Source organism: Carettochelys insculpta, chromosome 5 (assembly GCF_033958435.1).
Source record: "Carettochelys insculpta isolate YL-2023 chromosome 5, ASM3395843v1, whole genome shotgun sequence".
Classification (NCBI taxonomy): Eukaryota; Metazoa; Chordata; order Testudines; family Carettochelyidae; genus Carettochelys; species Carettochelys insculpta.
In genome coordinates, this window is record NC_134141.1 from 24,399,558 (window position 1) to 24,422,417 (window position 22,860).

The 22,860-nt window shown below is 41.3% G+C and overlaps 1 protein-coding gene across 4 annotated transcripts in view; it reads left to right on the top strand.

Annotated features, from left to right (window-relative positions):
- The first annotated feature begins 210 nt into the window (after positions 1 to 210).
- Positions 211 to 22,860, top strand: part of TRPM3 (transient receptor potential cation channel subfamily M member 3) — a 503,278-nt gene continuing 480,628 nt past the window's right edge. For all 4 annotated transcript variants that reach the window (XM_074994073.1, XM_074994074.1, XM_074994075.1 and 1 more), the window contains exon 1: positions 211 to 387. In XM_074994073.1, coding sequence (XP_074850174.1) covers positions 211 to 387 — 177 coding nt within the window. The remainder of the gene's footprint in view (positions 388 to 22,860) is intronic.

Sequence of the window (22,860 nt, forward strand, 5' to 3'; positions counted from 1 at the left end):
CCCGAGGGGGGCAGGGCCGGCTCCCTCCCCCCCGGAGGAGAAAGGGGTGAGGGGAGCGGCGCAGGAGGGAAGGGAGATTACCCCGCAGTCAGCGCCAGCGCGCGACTGCTCTCGGCTCCTCGCGACCCCGCCCCAATTGCAGCTTCCCGGGAGCCCGGCGCGCAACAGGCGCGTGCGGCGGGAACGCGGCGCCGCAAACTTGGCTGGAAGATGGGGAAGAAGTGGCGGAGCCCGAGCCAGGCGGAGGGAGGCTCCTCGGAGCAGGAAGACGCGGGCAGGAGACGGAGCCGCAGCGCCAGCCGGGGGCGCTTCGCCGAGTCCTGGAAAAGGCTGAGTTCCAGGCAGGGGTCCACCAAGCGGGCGGGGCTCGCCTCCCAGCAGGCGCCGGTAAGTGCTGGAGCCCGGCCAGGGGGCCTCCTCCTTCGCCGCGCGGCCCCTGACCCGGGGGACCCGGGGTGGGGGGGTTCCGTGGGGTGGCCGCGCAGAGCCGCTGAGGTGCGGCGCCCGGCCCCTTCCCCTGCGGGGAGGCGCGCTCCCGGCGGCTGGCCAGGGCACTGGCGGGTGGAGTCCTGCGCTGGCTGAAGCCTGGCAGGGGGACCCGGCCCCTGTGCCCTGGCGGAGCTGCGTCCTAGCGTGCCCGGGAAGCGCTGCAGCGCCAGAGCCCGCCTCGCACTTGTTGCAACGGGAGCTTGCTCCAGTCTGGGAGGTGCACGCGGGCCGTGCCCGAGGCAGGGTCTCCTGGCGTGCGGGCTGGGACAACACAGTCACAGCCCCCCCCCCCCATGTATTAAAATATTAACGTCACATCATTATTTTGCCTTTAAAATCTTTTCATGTTTATTATTAGCCATGATGCGTCAAAGCGACACTTCAATTAATTTTAAAATCAGCGACATCTCTCTCGTTTCAATAAAGCCAGTTGCTTAAACAAGATGGAGTTAATGGAGCCCGGGGGTAACTGCCCTCTGTTACCATTTGGCCCTTAGGTTTAGTGCGCCACTGGGTCTCCCCCATTTGCATTGGGTCTCCCCTCAGCCCTCCCCCCTTGTTGAAATGATCACAAACTGCTAAAGAAAACTGTTGCAGCTTAGAAAAAAATGTATTACGTGCGCTGAATCTGATTAGAGAGAGGGGCATGGAAACCTGTTGCTTCTACCACCACAATAACTGGGCAGGGCAGGGGAGAGGGGTTGTTATTTAGTCAAAATGGGTGTGCTGGTTATGCTGGTGAGGGATGGATTGACAGACATCTGGATAATTAGGACCACCATAAACCATGCATCTCTTCATCCTGTACTTTCATATTACACTTAAATTTTCCATTTCATAAGTGTCTGTAACCATCTCTATATTCTTCCTTTTTGTGGTGGTTTTTCTTTCAGCAGCCCATTATCTCAGTTCTGAAAGTTTGTACTTTAAATACTCTTTGGAGTCAATGCATTATGAATGTATGAACTGTTGAAACATGAGGGAAAACAGTATTTAACCACACATTGTTTTACTTATTAAATTTATTTTTCTCAAATGGGAGATTTTCATAAAGTTTTTTTTTTTTTAAACTTTTTTATTTTTTGTTTAATAGCAGTGGATGGTTGTATTAGGAATTTTGTATGGCAGAGTGACATGTTATGCAAATACACATTGTATTTGAAAGTACATATCAGATATTTAGTGACAAAATTAGCAAGAAAATTCAGGGGACAGGATGAATGTCTCTGAATTGTTACAAGTTTATTCTCTCATTATTGCTTTGGGTGCCATTGCTGTTTTCATTTGCTTTGCAAAAATGCCACGCATTCTTACCACAAACCTGTTGGCTTTGTTCTCAGTTTCTATATTTGGTTTGTTAGTGATTTTTTTTTTAAATGTATATGCAGGATTTTAGCTGTCAAGCTGGAAGGAATATACCTATAGGTTGAATATGCTATTGGTGAAGAATATAAGGGTGTGTCATGATGACAAGAAGACACCTGGAGAAGCAATAGAATTCTGATCTAGGGGAAAAGAGTTGCAGTCATTTGTGACACTTGTTGATTAAAATGTTATTGTTTTTAAGACGAAATTGTGGTACTGCTTCATACTATCTTTTTTTATTCCACAGCAGAATTATCTTAAATTTAATTTGCAGATGAGAGTTCTATAGGTATTTATGAAAAATATATATTAAGGTCTTGTTTTATTGTCTGAATGTTTTACAAAGAATTTTGTGGTTTATAACCGAGATTTATTTTTGAATTAGATTCACAATACAAACAAAATGTCATAATTCAGCTTGAAACTACAGTACATTAGCTAATATGTGCACAGTAACAAGGGAAAAAGGAAGAACACTTTTTTTCTCTTACAGTCTTCATAGATGTAGACTACCAATTCTGTCCTCCCCACTTTCTTCTCAAAAAGTGATTAACTTGGCTTTACTTCATACTTCCAAGGTGATACAAGTATAACATAATTTCAGCTCCAGAAACTATGGGGAGTAAATGTGACTGTTTTGTGGGTAGCAGTAAACAAATATTTGTTGAAAAATCAAACAGGACAATCCAGTGGGTGTTTTTACAACATAGCTCTCTGTTTTGTGATACTCCTATCAGGATATTAGATCATAAGCTCAGAAAATCTATTGAAGAATATTAATGTTCTACACACTGTGATTAGAGCAAGTAAGAATAGGGTACATTCTCAACTGTGTTTGGAACATAGACAATACATGTTTGTTCTTTTTCTGGAATTAAATAGAAAAACTCCAATGCTGAATTGGCGCGCTCTCTCTTTAAACAGGGGTGGGACTGAAACCAAAATCCCATATTTTTTTCTTGAAAGTTCAGATCCTTTTGCAGATTAACTTTGACTTGCTCTCATCTCATCTATATATAAAAACTCCTTCCATCACTGGCTTTGTTCTTCACTGCCTTAGCTGCTGTGCAGTCATTTAAATTCATCCAACAAGGCTGTAAAGGGGTTTTATGGTCCCTCATAATGAAACTATGTAGGTTTAAATGATTCAGGTAATTTGGAAGCAGAATCTACTGCACCTTCTGGTGCAAGCATAGGAAACCTCAGTCCTGGCAATAGTTAATAAAGGAAAAGCTTTGTAAAACAGACTGCTACCTGAAATGCCTTATAGTCATCTACACCAAATCTGTTGTTCAGCACCAACACCTTTAGCTACGTGGTATTTGCCCTGGCCTCCTTCCTTGTACCATATACATGATTTCCACAATCATAATGGATTGATTAGTCTCATATCCTCAAAGCAGTCAATTCAAATATTCAGTAACTAGTACAAGTAAGGGGCGAAACATAGGCATACCAATTTACATCAAAGCATACTGGCAAAAGCAGGAATGCTTCCATTAAACTACGTGTACATTACATTACTTGGAGTAGTTTGTCATGGGTATGCTAGTAAGAATAAATAACCCTTTGAGAGGTGGGTTTTTTTGTTTTAAATCTAATACAAGGTGTCTTGGCCATTTGCCTAGAAATGCCAGAACGTGTAGCTAGCACCATCTTTTAAGAAGATGGTGGGTATTGGTGACAGAGGGACAAGATGACATCTGCCACACCATTCAGCTGCCTGACTTTAGTTAGTAAAAACTTCCTGTTCTGGAATGTCTTCAATGTTAAACATTCTGTATTCTTATGCCGGAAATAGTTGAGAGAAAATAAATCAGCGGTATAAAACATAGTTATCATCTGAGTTGATCACCTTCACTTCCCACTTAGTCTGTTGTTGCTGGGAGGTATTTATCAATTATGGAAACATGATTTTTATAAACAACAAAACCTGCTGTGCCATGGTGCTGGAGACATGTAAGTGCCTATACCTGTCTGCTTGTTTTAGATCACTTAAGTTACTTGCAAAAGCCATTTTAAATAGAGTCCAAAAGAGTTTGTAGAAGAATATTTACCTAAAATAAAACTTGTCAACAATTCTTGAAGAAAAGAGGATATTTTCATTAGAACCTTGTCTGAAAGATAACAGTGTCTTCCTCAATACTTATGAGATCTTAAAAATAATCTCATTTACATTGTAGGCAGTTGCTTGACTTGTGTGTATTTTGGGTTTCAGTGTTGCTTTGAAACTATTTTTTAAAATAAAATTACAGATGAAGTTGCAATAATACCAATTCCATTATCTTAAAATTTTAAAAATTAGTTATTCTGTAGCTCAGTTACCTGGGCTAGCATTGCCACCTTGATGGGTTAGACCTGAAGGTTTGTGTTCAGCTAGTGTATTTTGAAGAGAACCCGTCCTGCAGAACTACTTCTCTTACTAGTTTGTTTTAGGCCTCTGTTTTAGTGTTTTTTGCATTAGAACCTCCTAATTTGACTCTAGCCCCGTCCCTCCTTGCAGCATGTTTTCCTTCAATAACATCCCTCTCTCTGCCATAATTTATTTTAAAGTAACCATTCTTTTCAGAATATGCAGCCTCCTGCAACACATGATTTGGATAGTTTTGTCTGGGTCAACAGTGTAGAAGGTACTTTTATGTGGATATATTTGCTGTTGAACCTATTATGGAGAATGTATTTTGTACTGAGCTGACCTTGCCTATCCATCTCAGTCTTCGTTCTGTAACAACTGTAGTGCACTTAAAGTTCAGCCTACTTTTTCATCATTTCCGTGTAACCCTTTGTCATTCACGCCTCAGCCAACTTCGTTTCCTCCTCTGTCTTTGTTAGCTTGCTACAACCTTCTTGTAACATGCCTTCCAGACAGGACGTTGCTGTCCATACTCCTTCTACCTAAGACTGTAAGGTGTTTCTGGAGCTTCACCACCACCATCACATCTATATCTGAGCACTGCTCTTTGGAAGCTGAAGAATTCGTATCTCTTTAGAGCCATCTCAGCAAAGGTATCCACATCAGAATAGTCTTAACAACAAGGTTTAATTGAAAATAGAGTATGTTAGTGGTTGGTGTGGTTTAGTATTGTTTTGCATGATATATCGCATCTGCATATTTCAGAAAGCCTAGTGAAGAAGGTTTTCCTTATGTAGGTTACAGAAGGGTACAGAAAGAAAAACGTGTATCTGTACAAATCAGTTCTTGCTGAACAGTCCTATCCCCCATCTGATGCTTATGTAGTCCCACATGTTATGCTGCCTTTGTCGTATCGGGGTGAAATAGCATCAGCAGATCCACAGTGTTTTGGTCAGGAGCATTAACTAGAGGAAATACCAAAAATCTTGTTTGCCCACCCAAGGGTTATTGTCTCCTTTACTGAGAGGTTTTGAAGTCCAGACTATTAAAAGTCAACTTTCAACCATGCTACTATAGAGCATGTTCACCAATCAGTCAAGGTGACTTGCATGATTGTGATTCTATGCTATAGGTGTTAAGTCTTGCTGGGTGTTTTTCTGTCTCTGCTGATCAGAGGGATCCTGGATTTTGATCTTTCATGCTGGGAAAATTGACAAAGGTTACAACAAGCAAAGTGTTGATGGTATTATGGTATTATTGCTGTAATTTGTCATGCAATTATTGCATAATGACTAAAAAGAGTTGAAGCTGTCCAGTATCTTAAGGGTCAGGCATCTTGTTACAGCCTGCTGTATTTGAAATCTGTAACTGTTCTTTCCCTTGCATAGCTGTAGAGTTCACTGACAAACCTCAAACTCTGAGAAGTAAAAAATAACAATTAGTAATTCCGTACCTTAGCTTGAATTGTATTAGTCCTTTCTCTTTGGCTAGCAGCCTGTAATCTTTTTTCCTTTGTCTTTGGTGGAGTTTTGTGAGGGCTGTTGTGTGGCGCTTTTTTTTTTTTTTTTTTTTTTTTTTTTTTTTTTGAATGGGCCTGTTTAGATTGTGAGGAAGAGTGAATGGCCAGTGTTGACTGTAGACCATTGAAGTGGGAAAAATTTTCGTAATGCTGACAATTTGTAAGTAAATTTGTGCACAGGCCAAAGAAAGGCACAAGCAATCAGGGTTGGTATAAAATAACTTTACAGGTAGGATTTGAAGAATGTAATGAAAAGGCCACCGCTTAAACGTAGAAAACCTTGACTATCTTTTTTCCTATCTCTCTCCTCTATTTTTAGTTCTCTCCAGATAAAATCCTGACCCTCTTGAAATCAATGGGCATCTTGTCATTTTGTCTAACTTCAGCAGGGTCAAAATTTCATCCTATATCGTTTAACTTGGCCTATAAGGGGGACAGCTGGATTCCTATGGACAAAGTCAGTGTCCATATTAGATTCCTTTGTAGTGATCATCAACTTTCAGCATGCAATCTCCAAGGCAATCTGCTGGCGGGTCGTGAGAAATTTGTTTGTGCTGACCACCTGTGGGCCTGGTCCCCTCCATGCCACCTCCCAATATCTCCCAGAGGCCATGGTTCCCATTACCTGCTAATGGGACCTGTGGAAAGCAGCAGCCAGCATGTGGTTGGGGCATGTGCCGCTTTCTGCAGCTCCTCTTGGCCAGGAACAATGAACCATAGCCACTGGGAGCTGCAGGGTTCCATGCCTGCAGACGGTCAATGGAAGTAAAACGTTGCACAGTCTGCCAGTGAATTACCCTGATGTAGTTATTGTGGGTTAGTTTTTACAACAGATAAATGAAATAACTGTGCAGTCACTCTCCTTTGATGTAACACCTTTCTTCAATTGTGATTTTCTTCTGAACTGAAAAATAATATAAAAAGACGTCTTTCCCCCCGGTGGTATACAGTGGCACTGGAATGAAAAGAAAATATTGGTGAGAAAGATATAAACAAAATATTTCTATGTGAGTGAGGAACGTTTTAAATTCTGAGCAGTCTCTTTGGTCTTCCATTGTAATCTACAGACACTTTCTCACATTCATCGCCTGGAAGTATCGGACCATATCTGTCAGCTAGCTCACGGCCTTGCTAAGATGTGATTAAATACATCTGTAGTTTAGAGGATGAATAAGTTGGTTGAAGCAATCGTGCAGCGGATAGGACTGTGCACTAGAGCTTGGGAATAGAACATTAACTTCTCTGTTGCTTTGTCACTTACTTGCAGGCTGACCTTCTGTAAATCCCTTCCACTCTTAGGCTACATCTACACTAGCATTCCTCTTTTGAAAGAGGCATGCAAATGAGGCGTGGATTTCTGTATCTGGAACCTCATTTGCATATTCTTTCAAAAGAGCTTTTTTTTGAAAGAAGAAACGCAGTGTAGTCGTGGCTGTTTTGAAAGTAAATCCCATCTTCAAAAGAACCCTTCTTTAAAAAAACAAAAAAAAAAAAAAAGAGGGGGGCGGGGGAGAGAGAAGGGTTCTTCTGACGATGGGGTTTACTTTCGAAAGAGCCACGTCTACACTGCTTTTCTTTTGAAAGAAACACTTTCAAAAGAATAATATGGAAATGACACCAGAGATGTAAATCTGCACCTCATCTGCATTTTTGATTTCCCTCATTTGCATACCTCCTTTCAAAAAAAAGGAATGCGCGTGTAGAGACAGCCTTAAAGAATGAAGTATGTTTATTTTTTTTTAAAGCAAGAATAGTAGTGCTAACCTTGGTGTTAATGTGGCAGAAAGAATTGACATTTCTAAATGTCATCTTGAAACAAAACTTTTGCTGAAAGTAGTGTTTTTGACTCCATTTCCCAAAAGGGGTTCCAACAATGTTCCTACTAATATTTTCCATCCACGTACAGAATAAATATTATGTGGATGTGCACCACGAGTAGGAACAAAAACTTGCTGTGGGCATTCTGCTGATCAGTCTGGTGGTATTTGAATCTCTGAGTAGCTGCATAAAGCGCTCAGCATATGGGGAACACTGGTTTCCCTCCAGATCTTTCAGATTTGTGGGATTTTCTTTTAAATTTTTTCTGCCAGTAGGAAAACAGTAAAAGATTGTCCGGAAGTAATATTTTTGCCCTTTAAAGTGAAACATTTTTTATACTGCTGTCTCCTGATCTTTTCCAATGAGAATATGTAAATGTGGAGTGTGTTGGGCAGAGGAGTTTTCTTTCATTTTTGAGAAGTCCCTGATGAATCTAAAATTTCTAGAGGGGGAAATTTTGAAAGGGAATTTTGTGGGGAATTTTGTTGCATTTGGGTGTCTAAGTTGGAATCTGGACAATTATGTTCTGCTTGCCTAATTTATCTTAGCTGCAAGTGAATGTAGTTTTCTTTACGTCCATTCATATCCTGAACTGTTGCTTGTGAGCAAGTGTAATTAAACAGTTTTTGTGTTTTCTCTCCACAGAGAGTTAATGGGTAGAAGAACTTCATGTATCTTATCTATTTGTGTATGCATATACATGTGTGCATGTGCTTTAGGATTCTTATGAATCTCATGCTCTATAAAATATGTAGGACATTATCAATCTTTGGTTGTGAGCAGATGTTTGCAGTCAGCATAGAATGTTTCTTGACATAATAGAAATATGTAGGAAAAAGTTGTTACTGCATAGCTATATTCAATATTTGGGTCAAATCCTCCTTATCTATAGCTATGGAGGACCCAGACCCACCAGAACAGGGGCACTGGTGTTGCAGATGAGAATGGGAGACAGAAGCACTGGTTTAGTGCAGTGAACGCTTCTTTTGGTTTTCTGTGCTCAAGTAGTTTGTGGGAGTTGTGGATGGATGCACTACATTAATTTGGTCTCAAGTTCCTGCAGAAAACCCCTGGACTGCAGCCCAGATGTTTGTCCTGTATGGTGGGTTGCAGTATTTAGCCCGAATGTGCTAGTACAAAGATTTTTTTTGTTTTGAATTGGTGTCTTCCCCCCCACACCCCAGTTTTGATTCAGGAATCATTAGTACATAATAGTTTTTTGATGACTTCAGAGTACAGAGAAGGAAATCTTCAGATCAAGTAAAGCTTCTGCCAACAACCCTGTTGGTGTTGACTGGGGAGCAAGGTGAAGGTTAAAGCCTGTAACATAGAAGTCTTGTGAGGTTGAACATTTGGTGGATCAGATACTGACGCACAGTTCCACTTTGTAACATTAACTTTGATTTTGAAGTGCTTAGCTTTGAAGTTCAAAATTATTTATTGCTTTGCCATCATTTTTAATAGTTATTTTTTAGTGGTGGTGAGTCTTTTTTGCTGAAAGTGGAAGTAAACCCTCAGCTACTAACAGGGTTGAACTTGGTAGAAACTGTTTCTCTTGTCAATCATTGCCTTTATCTAGCTCTTCCATTTTTTTTTTTTATAAATAGCCAGTGTTTTCTTAAAAGTATGTAGTCTGTATTCATTTGGTTATAATAATTTTCTGAATGCTTTGTGTATTTTTTTTTTTTTTTTAAATACTATTTCACTAAATTATTTCTTGCTTTCAGTTTTTTGTATGAATCCTGTTTGAACTCCATCTGGTAGCAATGATCTAAAGTTCTAAGAGGTTTTAAAATCTTGTTTGTGTGGCTAGGAAGGATTGTGATTTGGCAATAGAAATGGATACATTTAGTCAAGAGTGCCCAAAATCCTATGTCTGTACCTTAGAACTTACAATATGCAGTGTTTAATATAGCAATATATACATTTTTGTTTTGAAATAAATGGAGAAATTCTGTTTTAATCTCTTATTTGTATGGATTAGGAAGGAAGCCAAAAGTAGTGTTTGTCAGTGTTTAAGAAAACATGGACCTGCTGTTCTGTGATGCAGGTGCATTACAGTTTTGTTCAACATATCTGTTCAGTATTACCTTCATTGCTTTTCTAAATAAGTAATGTTGATTTTATGGTGTTGGTGTTCAGTAAACAAATTTGTATGTGAATTAATTCATGACCAAATTCTCAATAATTGGTCTGTGGCAAAACACAGAATTGGGTCAAACTTTTTTGTTTCAATATTAGTATAAACAAATGAGTTAATTACAAGATGCGGATGAATTGTATGTATTGTTTCTTTGCAGTGTCAAAACAGGACTTCTTAGTTTTAGCTAGTATGACTGTGTTCTCTATTTTCCAAAATTACAATGAAACAAACTTGAAAGTAGAAGAATTTCTACGTCCACATTTGGCTATTTTTAATCTTTACAATTATTGTACATTTTGTATGATTTGCCTTCTCTCCACCTTGATGATGATTGGGTTTTTTTCAGTTTGATTCTTGAACAAATCATCCTACATTACTAATGAACTAATATGAAATGACCCTGAAATTATTGTTTCAGATTGTTCTTCCAAATTCAGTGGTATTATGTTCACTCACCAGATCTTTTGAAGTTCATGGACTAGATTCTGAGATGAATAACTCTCTGAAGAATGTATTTCAGTTGAGAATTGTATCAGTTCCACTGAGAGCGGAATTTTTAATTTAAGGACTTCAATGGATTTTGTGGGTTGCAAGTCATAACCAAATCCAGCCTTCTGGCTTCCTGGCAGGATCAAAAGAAAGAGTTGAGAGAGTAAGGTCAACTTTGTTTTAACAAACGTGGTAAGAAACGTGACAGTATGGTTGAAAATTTTCCGCAATAGGTCAGTACCTCTTTTTTTAAAAATAGAGAGGTTTAGTTTAGTTGTCGGAGAAATGATTCCCCATTTTGTTAAATCTGCAATGATATGATGGGCAACTCTTAGACCATGCCATTTAGTTTACTGAGATGGGGTGCTTGTGGTCTCTCTCTAAGTTGGAATTAAAGCAATTGACTTATAGTAGATACTTGTATGTCTCAGGTTTTTAAACAAGTAACGTTTTAAGGTAATGCGTGAGAAGATGGATGAAACCTATGCCATTAGTCATATGTCTTAGTCTGAGAATTCAAAGTCAGTAAACAGTCTTGGAAAATCTTGGCCATTTGTTTGATGGAGCCACCATGTCTGTATATAGTGGGGAGACTGAAGCTTTGGATTAATACCTGCAGACCTCGTGCAGTAGTTAGATTGGAAGTCTCCCTTGCATAATTATTGTGTATTCAGACCTATTATCTGGTCTGTAATGATGTGTAATGTTTTCTGTGAAGTATGCAAGGCAATTCTTTAAATATGTTATACACTTCAGGAGTGTTAGTTTTCATAACATAAAAAAGGACTTTGAAGGGCAGAGAGAACTGAACCAGGGAGCAGTAGATGATAAAACCCTCAATTTGCCAAGCTAAAAATGCCAAGTCATTTTTCTGTGTTAGTATGTTGCTACTTTCCCTCCCACCTGCAGGACTCCTATTCTCAAGCAAGGACTGTAATTTAAAGGAAAAACCTGTTTTGAATGTTGCAACTCCAGTATAAGGGTTTTGTGTTTTGTTGGAAAGCTCCTTCTAAGTTCAAAGAAAACTGTTTAGCTTTCTTCAGCACTCTGTAAGTCACTAACGTATTGAGACTTGCTTCTCAGCCTACAAGGTGTAAAATTGCACTTAAGGATTCAGTCTTAACCGGTTTCTGGAATTTCCACTCCATGCATCTGACCAAGTGGGTCTTTGCCCTCGAAAGCTTATGCTCCGATAAATCTGCTAGTCTGTTAGGTGCCACAGGACTTTTCATCTTTCTTAACTGGCATTTTAACCATAAGTAAATTTTAATTACGTTTTCCATAACTGCATTATAGTGAAAGTAAACACAAATAAATACAGTATAAGTTTACAGTGTACAATACTACTGTTGGTAAACAAAGTATTCTGCGTACACTTTTGTTTCTTAATAGCTCAACTTGTTTTTCCTTAGCGGTATGCATGGCTAGGTATACCTTTCTGTTATCCTGAATATTTGCATATTCGGCAACCTTCTAGTCCCGAGGCTGTCATATATATGAAAGGAGTTTACTGTAACTGTAACTGGAAGTGACTCATTAGAACGATAATAGTGATTCAGATTACTTGGACTGGGACAAAATTATATTATAAGCAAACCAATGTTTTAAAAGATCTCATTCTATGATGGTCTGCTAGAGTTTATTAATTGTGACTTTAGAACATAGCAGTAACTAATACTGAAATAGTTTTGTTTGATTTCACATTACTAGGGCATAATTTCTATTCTGTTAGTGAGTGTAAGCAGAGTAGCAGGAACAAAGCCCAGTGTTCTATTCTCTGTCTGCAACAAAATCACTTTTAGAACAATGTATCCTAGTGACAGTAGTGCCTAAAACATGAGATACACATACACATATCTCCTAGAACTGGAAGGGACCCCTGGGAGGTCATCTAGTCCAGTCCCCTGCCCTCTTGGCAGGGCCAAGCACCATCCCTGACATCTATTTGCCCCAACCCCTAAATGGCCGCCTCGGGGATTGAACTCTCAAACCTGGGTTTAGCAGGCCAGTGCTCAAACCACCAATGGTTTAATCCACAAGTGTTTGGGGAAAGGAACAGAGAACCATGAAATGCACTCCTACAAGAATTTATATTTTTGAAAAACATTGTGATTTGTCTTTAGTAGTCTCATACTCTTTAGCCCCTCTCTTGCTGCATGGATTTAATGTGGACCAATATGAAGGTGACATATCACACATCAGTGTCCACATTGGTGCAAATAAGAAATTCATTCAGCTCAGGCGTGGGGAAAAATTAAACAGAAGACTGGCACTACCACTCCGCTTTTGTCCCTAGGACAAATATTCTCCTCAATGAAGAAGAAATGTCAGACTTCTGGGTGGGGTTGCCAAAAGTCTTCAAATGATTCAGTGGCTATGCCCGTAATGGGGCCAGAGAGGGAAAACAAAAAACCAGGTCTTAGTACCATTTACTCAAGTGTGGCCTGACCACTCCATTTTTAGTAAAAGACCTATCCAGTAGCTTCGTCAATGGCTTTTAACTCCTATCCCATTACCATATTATGTAACATACCTACTCCTGATGGTCGGTCTATGTTGTCTTGAGTCAAGTATAGTACACTGATAGATAAAGGCACCAAAGACCGCAAAGATATATTTTTTTTAATTTTGTCTATACTATATAATGAGCATGAGGTATGGAATAGAAATATGAAGTCAATCTGCTGAACTACAGGGTACAAACACTTACTGCATGATAAGCAGTTGGCCATAGTACAATGGGTGGTGGAACACGGGAATCTGCTGCTTACCAAAGATGTGTCAGTTTACAATGTGTTTGTGTTGGCTTTCAAGAAATGAATGCAGTGTTAGTAGTTGGAGGAATCTCTAACAGAAAATCTTTTTATTACTTTAGAGGTCATACTATGACTTTTCTGGTTTGAGAACATAACAAAAGTGGTATATTCTTGATGCACACAGAACTGACAATGTATAAATGGGTGTATCAAGTCTGGATGCACAGAAGATGGGTCCAGATATACTTGGTATAAAACAAACATTTTCAAGATGAAAATACAAGCTGAGTAGCTCAATACAACATAAGGAGACTGCTTCAGGATCACTTCTTCCTCTTCCTCCTTTATTGGGTGCGTAGTAAGCAATGTCAACATTGTAACAGAGGATGGCTAAACCATTTTGACCCCCCTGAGCTTGAATTCTTTGGATTCTCATAGTGTTGGTCTCTCACTTCACAGTGTAAGTATTATAACATCAACATTTTTCATTAGAAACTTACTATTAACTTTTGTCTAACTTTATCATTTTCTCCATGGATACAATCAAAGAGGAACAATCTGTTGCAAATGTGGATGTACATCAGTATACACTGCTTATACAACCATTTAAAATTTTAATTTCATGGAGGCAGTGCTTTTTATAGTATACAGTTGAATAATTTTTCAAATTATGCAGTTTAATACCAGATTAGCAAATGAAAGCTAATTGCACCTGCTGTTATAATAATCATACTGTGTGTAGGTGTCCATAGCTACCTAGGGAGATCATAGCATGCTGTGAAGTAGCATGCATGTACAGAATATATTCCACTACCAAAGATGCCTCTTGTTAAATTCAGACTTCCTAAATGGTTAAACATTAACTGTCTGGATGAAATCCTGTTGAGATTCATGATCAGATTTAGCAGTTTCAGAATGTTCACTGTCTGAATATTCTGGAGTACTTCCTAACTTAATTCATGTCAGAATTTCAGTTACAGTAAATGCCAGTTTTCTGTGTCTTGATTGTTGAAAGTAGGAAGCTGTTGCTGCGTGCCTAAAGATATAGGGAGTGGGGGAGATGATATGTTTCAAAAGATGTCATTTATCTGTGGGAAGGTGAGATGAAGTAAGCTGATAAACAGCTAATCTTATATGTTAGAGATACTGAATCTGCCAGGGAAATCATTGGTTACAACCAGTTTGGCTGCTGGTGCAGAGCTATCTCTCTATTACTATCTATCTCTCTATCACAGAGCTCTCTCTCTGTTACTCTTTTACATGGCTACCTCCCTGTTACAGTGTCATTTTAGTTAGCCAAACTTGGCTTATCATGGTTGTGGCCAAGTTTCCCATGGTCCCATAAAGTCTGTTTACAGCTACTAGTCTTGGCTCTCAATGTTCTGTGATGTTACCTAGCTCTAATTTACCCTTAAATGTCTTACAAGAGACCAGTAAACAGTGGAAGTGTTGGTAATGCTGCTAGACTATATAATGGCCTACTGTGGTCTGGCAAATTCTCTTGTTTGGTGCTGGACTAAAGAGGTTCAACCTGTACTACTTGTAACTTAGCACACATACCATTGTAACTTTCTGTACTAATCCCCCATTCTAATGATAGGAAATAATCAAAATTCTGCATTTTTCCCCCAAAACAAGCACATGACAACTCCCATTAAGGATTCTATGTTATAAAATCATAGAACACTAGAACTGGAAGGGACCTCAACAAGTTGAGTCCAGTCCCCTCCCCTCATGTCTGTCTAACCTGTTCTTAAGTATCTCCAGTGATGGAGCTTCCACAACCTCCCTAGGCAACTTTATTCCAGTGTTTTAACCACCCTGACAGTTAAGAAGTTTTTCCTAATGTCCGACATAAAACTCCCTTGCTGCAGTTTAAGCCCATTGCTTCTTGTCCTGTCCTCAGAGGCCAGAGAGAATTTTTTCTCTCTCCTCCTTGTAACCCTCTTTTAGATACTTGAAGACTTCTATCATGCCACCTCTAAGTCTTCTCTTTTCTAAGTTGTGAACTAATCAAGATAAAATTGCATGTTTACTGCTTAATTAAGCTTATTACTAATATCTAATAATAGTAGAATCAATTTAATGGAAATGGCTCAAGAAAATAAATTCGTCTGAGGCAGCAGTTCTCAAATTGTTAGGACCACAAAGTGAGTCAGGAACCCTTTATGCTAGGGTAACCAGGACTGGCTTAAACTTGCTGAGATCTGGGGCCAAATCCTGAACTCTGCCCCTGCGGGCTCAAGTCTCGGGGCTTAATCTGTGCCCTAGTGCCCCAGGCTAATTGGCTTCTGTGTACAGTGGCCATTTGTCCTGTTTTTCCAGGGACAGTCCCTTATTTAAGGTGTCTCACAGCATCCCAAGTTTTTTTAAGAAAATGGGCTACTTGTCTTGTGTTTTGTGGGGATCCTGTCCCCTGGGTTGTGGTGTCTCAAGACAGCAGCCCCCTGCTGCCAGGGAGCTACTCTGCTCGGTGGTTGCCCCATTCCAAGTCAGCCTCCACTGCAGTGGGCTGTGCCACGGGGACTTGGGGGTGGGGGGGGGCTCTCCATTCCCTGGCACCCCCCTGCTGGGAGGTTGTGAATCCACAATCTTCCACTCCCCCTCGTCAGGAGGCTGCAGAGCCCCCCATCGCTGGTGCCTCACTGTGGAGCAGCTGTCTATCCCCCATTGCCATGGAAACCTGACATGGAACAGCAGCTCCTCCCCACCCCAATCCCATAGGGCAACGTGCTCACCTTACCTCTGCCTGGGGTTGAAACACTTGGGCTTTGGCTTTGCTCCTCCTGTCAAGGCAGGTTCAGTCTTCAGTCCCCCTCCTGGGGTCACATAGTAATTTTTCTTGTCAGGAGGGAGTCATGGTGCAATGAAGTTTGAGAACCTGTGGCTTAATGGATTCCCTGCACGTTTGTTGGGGCTTTCCAGATCAAATGAAGAATCCTGAGATTCCAGAATTGTTGCAGTGTTCAGACAAGCCCTCCATCCATGAGTAGGACTGGTAAAGCTCTGTGTAACGTCTTAGCATTAATCTTTTTATTAATATGTGTTGCCAGAAGTAACATTGCAAAATGTTTAGAACGAGTCAGCAACCTTTCCGAAGCAGAGTACTGAAATTTGACATTTTGACTTCTATGTATGGTCTGAGAGCCAGTGATACTTTTTAAAATCACTAATAGTCCTACTTACAACTGCTTTCTTAATAAAGATGAAGAGCTTTACCACTTCGGTCTTCAAATTTGTCTGGCTGGGATTTTTACATATTGAAAAAGTCTGGAATTTTAATACAGGTTGAACGTCTCTTATCCCAGATTTCCTGGTCCGGCCAACTTGCATGATCTGTTTGTCTGGCAGGTTGGGAGCAGAGCTGCTGGTGGCTGTGGGCAGGGAACGTTGAAGGCCAGGAGTGCAGAGCGGCTGCAAGCCCGGCTGTGTGTGTGTGGTGGGGAGGGTCACCACTGGTTGGGGGAGGGGCAGTGACAATGCTGCAGGTAAATAAGTATGCCCCTCCTTCTGTCCAGAGCACCCCACTCTGCTTCTCCATCCTCTCCTGCCCAGACCCTCCCTTGTCCACACTGTTTCTGCACCCCCTCCCACCCAGATGTCTCATCTCCAGCCCACTCCTGAACCTCTCACCCACTGCTGCACCTTACCTCCCACCCAAACCCCAGCCCATTGCTGCACCCTCCTTTCCATCTAGACTTCCCACCCTTAACCCACGCCTGCAGTACCAGCCAGACCCCCAACACCCCCCTGGCCAGAACCCCACCCTCCAGCCAAAGGTGGGGAAGAGGGAAGAGAAACCAACCTGCAGCAGGTTCTGCAGGGCTCTGTGATGGGGTCCTGCACTGCAGGGGGGGCTTCTGTCAGGGCCCTGCCCTCTGCCCCCCTTCTGTGCTGCATGAGTTGTGGGCGAGGGTGGGCCTGAGCTCCCACCACATGCCATTAAAAATCAGCTCGCATGTTTGGGGTTGCTGACCCCTGGTCTAGAACATGAGAGCGAGACTCATTTTGAGATAAACGGTGCATGACAAAGGTACAAAAGAAATTTTTCTATCATTTACTCTTCTACCAGATTTCTGGTATTAAATACATTCTGCATAGCTCTATAATTTTTGAGGTAGAAATATATTTTTCTCAGAGTAACATTTCCTTAGCAAAACACCTGATTGTGATAAAAGCCTATTTGAATGAAAGAAAAGAGAAAAGCCATCCGGGCAGTAAAGAATTATAGCTCAGCTCTGGTTCTGTGCACTGTCTTGCCATTCAGATTTATCCTTCACTTCAAAATCAAAATACTGTCAACTTTATTTTAAGTCAGAGGAGGGTATATGGGACTGCAAAATGTGTTAATTTCCCCCCCCCGGCCGCCCCAACGAAACAGAATGCTGTTACTAAAGGAGGAAGAAAGGCAAAGCCATTTTCCAAGCATACCTTTAAAGATACACTTAGAAGTTGAATCTTTCTAATTGGTCTCTCATTTGGCAACATGGTAATCTGCTATCATAATAAAAGCAGACATCAAGAAACTCAATACATGTAAGTTGGTCAGTGAACGCTTCAATGGAATGGACCATCCTGTTAAAGACCTAAGAATTTGTGTCCTAGAGCAAAAAATTTAAAAACATGAGAGAGAAATTTGTGAATTGGAATTCATATTCAAATTTGACACGACAGGTAGTATGAACAGAGATGTCAATTACCTCGCGCGTTACAAGGACTGCTTTCCTTCCTTTGTTGCTTGTCGTTATCTCAGACAGGACAGTTAACATCTCCCTGCCCCTGATTTCCCCTCCCCCCTTCAGTCTTATGTATTGGATTTGTCACTTTTTGTTACAATTTTTTTTGGTCCTCTGTACTTATAAATGTCAGTCTATATTGGAAATGAGATTGATCTGCTGAAGTGGGTCTGTCCCATGAAGGCTCATCATCGAATAAATCATTTTGTTAGTCTTTAAAGTGCTACATTTCTGCTGTTTTATTTTGTTGGAATACAGACTAACATGGCTACCTCTAGTCTTTAAAGTGCTATTGGACTGCTTTTTTGTTTTGATAGTATATAGACTAGCATGGCTATCTCTCTGTTATTCTTTTACATGGCTACCTCCCTGCTACAGTGTCATTTCAGTTAGCCAAACTTGGCTTATCATGGTTGTGGCCAAGTTTCCCATGGTCCCATAAAGTCTGTTTACAGCTACTAGTCTTGGATCTCAGTGTTCTGTGATGTTACCTAGCTCTAATTTACCCTTAAATGTCTTACAAGAGACCAGTAGACAGTGGAAGTGTTGGTAATGCTGCTAGACTATATAATGGCCTACTGTGGTCTGGCAGATTCTCTTGTTTGGTGCTGGACTAAAGAGGTTCAACCTGTACTGCTTGTAACTTAGCACACATACCATTGTAACTTTTTGTACTAATCCCCCATTCTAATGATAGGAAATAATCAAAATTCTGCATTTTCCCCCAAAACAAGCAAATGACAACTCCCATTAAGGATGCCTATTAACCTATCTGGGATATGCCTGTCTTGTACAGGGACATCCTCAATCAGGAAAGCTTTGTGAAAATCCTGTGGCTTGTCTTTGGTGCATTCCAAAGGTACCTCACAGCATCTCTTACGAGTCAGAGATAAGCCAGGATAGCTACTGGTATCCAAAGTGTGGGGTGGGGGTGATCTTCGTCCATGGTAGGAAGAGCCTGCTGTCTGTCCTTCATAACTTAATTTTAAGCAATGAGCTTGCATCTCAGCTCTCTCCTCCATAAACCCACAGTGGACACACTGGAAGTAATGCTAAGTCACTGAAGAAAGCTGAATTCTAGGAGACCCTTGAGTTAAACAAACAGCCCAAGCAAAACCCATAAATACCTTCAACAGCAGCTTGATATTCCTGAATACCAAGAGTTCTCAAATCATAAATACAAATAGAGCTTCAAACTTGAAATTGTCCTGATATCCTTATGGAGCTATCCTGAGCCTACAAGGTGAGGGCTGTGTAAGCTGCCTGCCATCCATCTAACTGTGCAAGTGTCTTCATTTAAATTGGTCCGTCACTGATGTGAGTCCCTCTCATTACTGAATCAGCATAATTACTTCTCCAAGCAGTGTGGTGTCATAGTTGATCCATGCAGTATCACTGTGTAGACTGGCATGCTTTCGTTGATTGCTGCTGGCTTTCAGGAGCTGTCCCACGGTTCTCCATGACAATACAATTGATACAAGTGGTCCTGGTGCAGGCGCACACTGCTGATGCAGTGAGCCAAATGTGTGTACACATTTGGCTCATTCATAACTTCAGCTGCTGATGCAAGTTAGTGTAACACAGTTTTGTAGTGTAGATGCGGAGTGTTTTGAATATGAATCTTGTTCAGAAATTGAAGGCTTCCATTAAAAAAAAAATGGGCGGGAAAGCATGTTTGCATAGCTGTCCTCTCTCCTTCAGTAATGGCATTTAAATTCACTAATTTATCACTGTGAGAAGGGTCAGAGATTATGACCACCTAATGCTCTTTATTTCAACACTGCAGAGACCAAGAAAGCAAAATCAGTCCCTCAAAAGAGGGAGGAGTAAAGGGACATCAAAGAGCCTGTGGCTACATGCATGCTGGCATTTCAAAATTTGAAGCTTTGAAGTTGCCCTGGATGAAAATTAGCCTAAGGAAGTGCTGTGTATTCACTACAGCAGTTCATTAGTAATCTCCTGGGGCCCTGATTACCATGCTCTCTTCGGAGTTGGGGGCAAGTGTAGATCCAGCCCTTCTGCTCTAACACTTGACCCAAATAGTATTTAAGTTTATTATAGAATACTTTTCTTTTAAAGAACCTGGTAACAAATGGCAGCAAACCCCCCCAATAGATCAGCTCTCAATAAATAAATAATTCTTAAAAGGGCAGATTCAGCTACAGCTTTTGAAAAGAAAGGGAACATAAAAAATTTATCTATTTGAAGGGCATGTCTGTGTACCATGACCTGCTTCTTGTAAGCAAACAAATTGCATTTTTTAATGTTATCCATTTGATAGTTAAAACAGAGGGCATATTTTGTGGAAAATGTGAGGGATGAAAAAATCAGTTCCATAAGCACGGAAAAGCACAATCAAGATTTTGGAAAAAAAAGTGTTCAAATGTACTTTTTGTACCTCCTGGGGTTTCTCCACACAGCTAGTATAATTGATATACAAGTTTTCCCATACTGAATATTGTGTAACCTCTGGATTTCTTTAACATTTCTGTTCTGGGGTATGAATAATGTGTGCTCTACAAGGTATAATTAACTGTGCCCAGTCTGAAAAGGTAAAGGCAAATCTAAATGATAGTTTTATGTGTCAACATACAGTAGTTCTGTTCAAGTATAATTTAGTGTAGTGTATTGCCAAGCAGGTGGACCAATAAATATATAAACAAAAATATGGCTCAGAGACTCTGATTACTACTATACCACAGTGAACATGAAACGAAATGGTTATTGTCTGAACTAGGAAGATTTTAAAGCACGCCATGTTGGCTGTAGGATAGTTCTGTCTCAGAAGCTAAACATTCTGACTGCGTCTACACTACAAGATAAAATCAAATTTCAAGGCAGGAGCTCGATATTAAAATGTTACTGTCTTCACACTTAATACAGTTAACTCGATGTATTGAACCATAGTACCTCTTACAAAACATCGATATTATGGAAAGGGTATAGTGTGAAGTTCAAATTTAAAATCTCGAATCAAGGCTAGTGTGGAAGCACCAGATAAATTTGTGGAAGCACCGTGTCCTTAATTTGAGTTTATTAGCCTCTAGAAGTTTCCCGTATGTACCCATAAAGCTATGCAGTGACCTCCAAATATGGCTGCTTCATTGTGTACTGCTGTCCGGTGTGCAGGAAGAAGGTCAAAGTAAGCCTGCGAGTTTTTTTTATTTGAATTTAGCAGCCTAGCCCTACAAATGAAAAGGGCGTCCATTATGGAGAAAAATCCCTTTGCCCAGTTGCACCGCATTGTTAGCTGTCACACCGCATAGGTAGCAATTTTGGGTAACCCTGTACTGCAATCATGAGCACTCAGGGTAGTGATCTGATTAGCACTTCTCAAGCTCTAGCGAGCCCCACCTTGGACCTGCCTTGAGATTCTTTATCTTATTGCCATTTGAGATTAGTTGGTGGTTAAGAGACTTCGGGTGGCCAAGAGAAACGCGGCAACCTATGATCAGATGGCTTACATGATGACCGCCAGAAGTTACTCCGGGAACTCTGTGCAGTACTGGGTGAAGGTTAAAGAACTCCGGCAGGCCTATCAAAAAGTGTGGGAAGCCAACCGGCCATCAAGGGTGGCTCCACAGACCTGCCATTTTTGGTAACCTCCGCACATGCTTATGGCCCAGACTGAATTGTGACACTTGTGGAGGCCCTGGTATGGAGTTTGGGGTGAGCCCCATGGAGCAGGCTGGCCCGGAGAAGAGGGCAACAGAAAAGGAAAGGAGCAACGAGCAGGGGACAGAGAAGGTTGTTCCAGATAGCCTGGAGCTCTTCACCGTAGACCTGGAACTGGGCCCCTCCCTGGAGGGCACCTGCATGGCAGTCCCACGTGGTTCAAGTGAGTATTTATTCTGCGTGCTAGAAGCATGTTGGGGGGAGGTATAGCTATATAGGGCTGTGTATGGGTACAGGTTTGCTAGCTGTGGCTCTGCCCCCCTCAGAACAGCGTGTTAATGTTTCTTAGGATGGAGCTCCTCTCCTTTTTGGAGATCTCCGTGAAGGCCTCATCCAGACTGTGTGTGTGTGTGTTTTTTAAATGAGGTTCTTGGGCAGGCCTCATTTGTTGCGGCCTCCACAGTAGCACACCTTGCCGTGCCAGGCAACCAGATATCGATCTGGTGTCATGGCTCCACCCAGCATTTCAGCAAATTTTCCAGGCTTTTGGTCACACAGCAGAAGTAGTATTAGTGTTAGTTTTAGGAGGGTGCAGTTTTTTTTGGCAACCCCCAGAAGCATGGGAATTCACTTTTTTAAAAAAAAAAAACAAACCCACATGCTTCTTGCCCCTTTACATTTGCCTGCAGCAGCCAGTGGGCTTTCCGTTCTCCACCCCACAACGCGGTTTTCAGGCTCTGGCGGGGGGGTTCTCTCCCTATGTCCTTTTCCGGGATTCCCCGGCATCCACAGCTGCCAGGCTCTGCTAGCAGTTGACCCTCCTAAGTCCTCTTTCCCTCAGCATTTCTTTGCATTTTCTAGGACTCCCTGGCACCATGTGGCTGCCAGGCTCTGCTGGGTGTTTCCCTTCCCATGTCCCTTTCCAAACACCATTTGTTTTCGGTTTTCAGGAGTCCCCCATGCCTTGCAGGGGATTCCTCTGCTGTGCTTTTCCCCCTCCCATGTCTCATTACATCCAGCCTTTCTTTGGATTATTTATTTTTTTTCTTGTACATTAAACCTCCACACTCAGCCACCTGTTTTTTCCACTGTCACAGGACACTTGGCCAGGACACCTAGCAGCTTTCCGTGCTTTGCAGACTTCCTCTTACCCCACAAAAGAGGACAGTTGCTTACTATGGAGGATTATAGCTTACCATGTCCACAAAGCAATGTGCTAGAAAAATGTTGATGGCATGTTGAGGTATTGTGAAATACACGCTTACTGTCCCATTCCTAATAACCCATGTGACCTTCACAAGTGTGCTTTCAGTGCTGGTACCCAGAAAGAACCATTCATTGCACTTCAAAGCACATTATGTGAATTGTATCTTAATTTTGACCTTCGTTTTCCAGACCCAGTGCCCAGCGTTCCACAGAAAAACAGAAGATGGAAGAAATGTAAACAAGATCTGATCCTGCAGCATATAGAAAAGACTGAGGCAGAGCCCACCAGGCTGACAAAGGATGTTGCTCAGTGGCATCACAGAACAGCTAAGTGGCGTAAGACTCAAGTACAGTTTAATGAGAGAATGCTT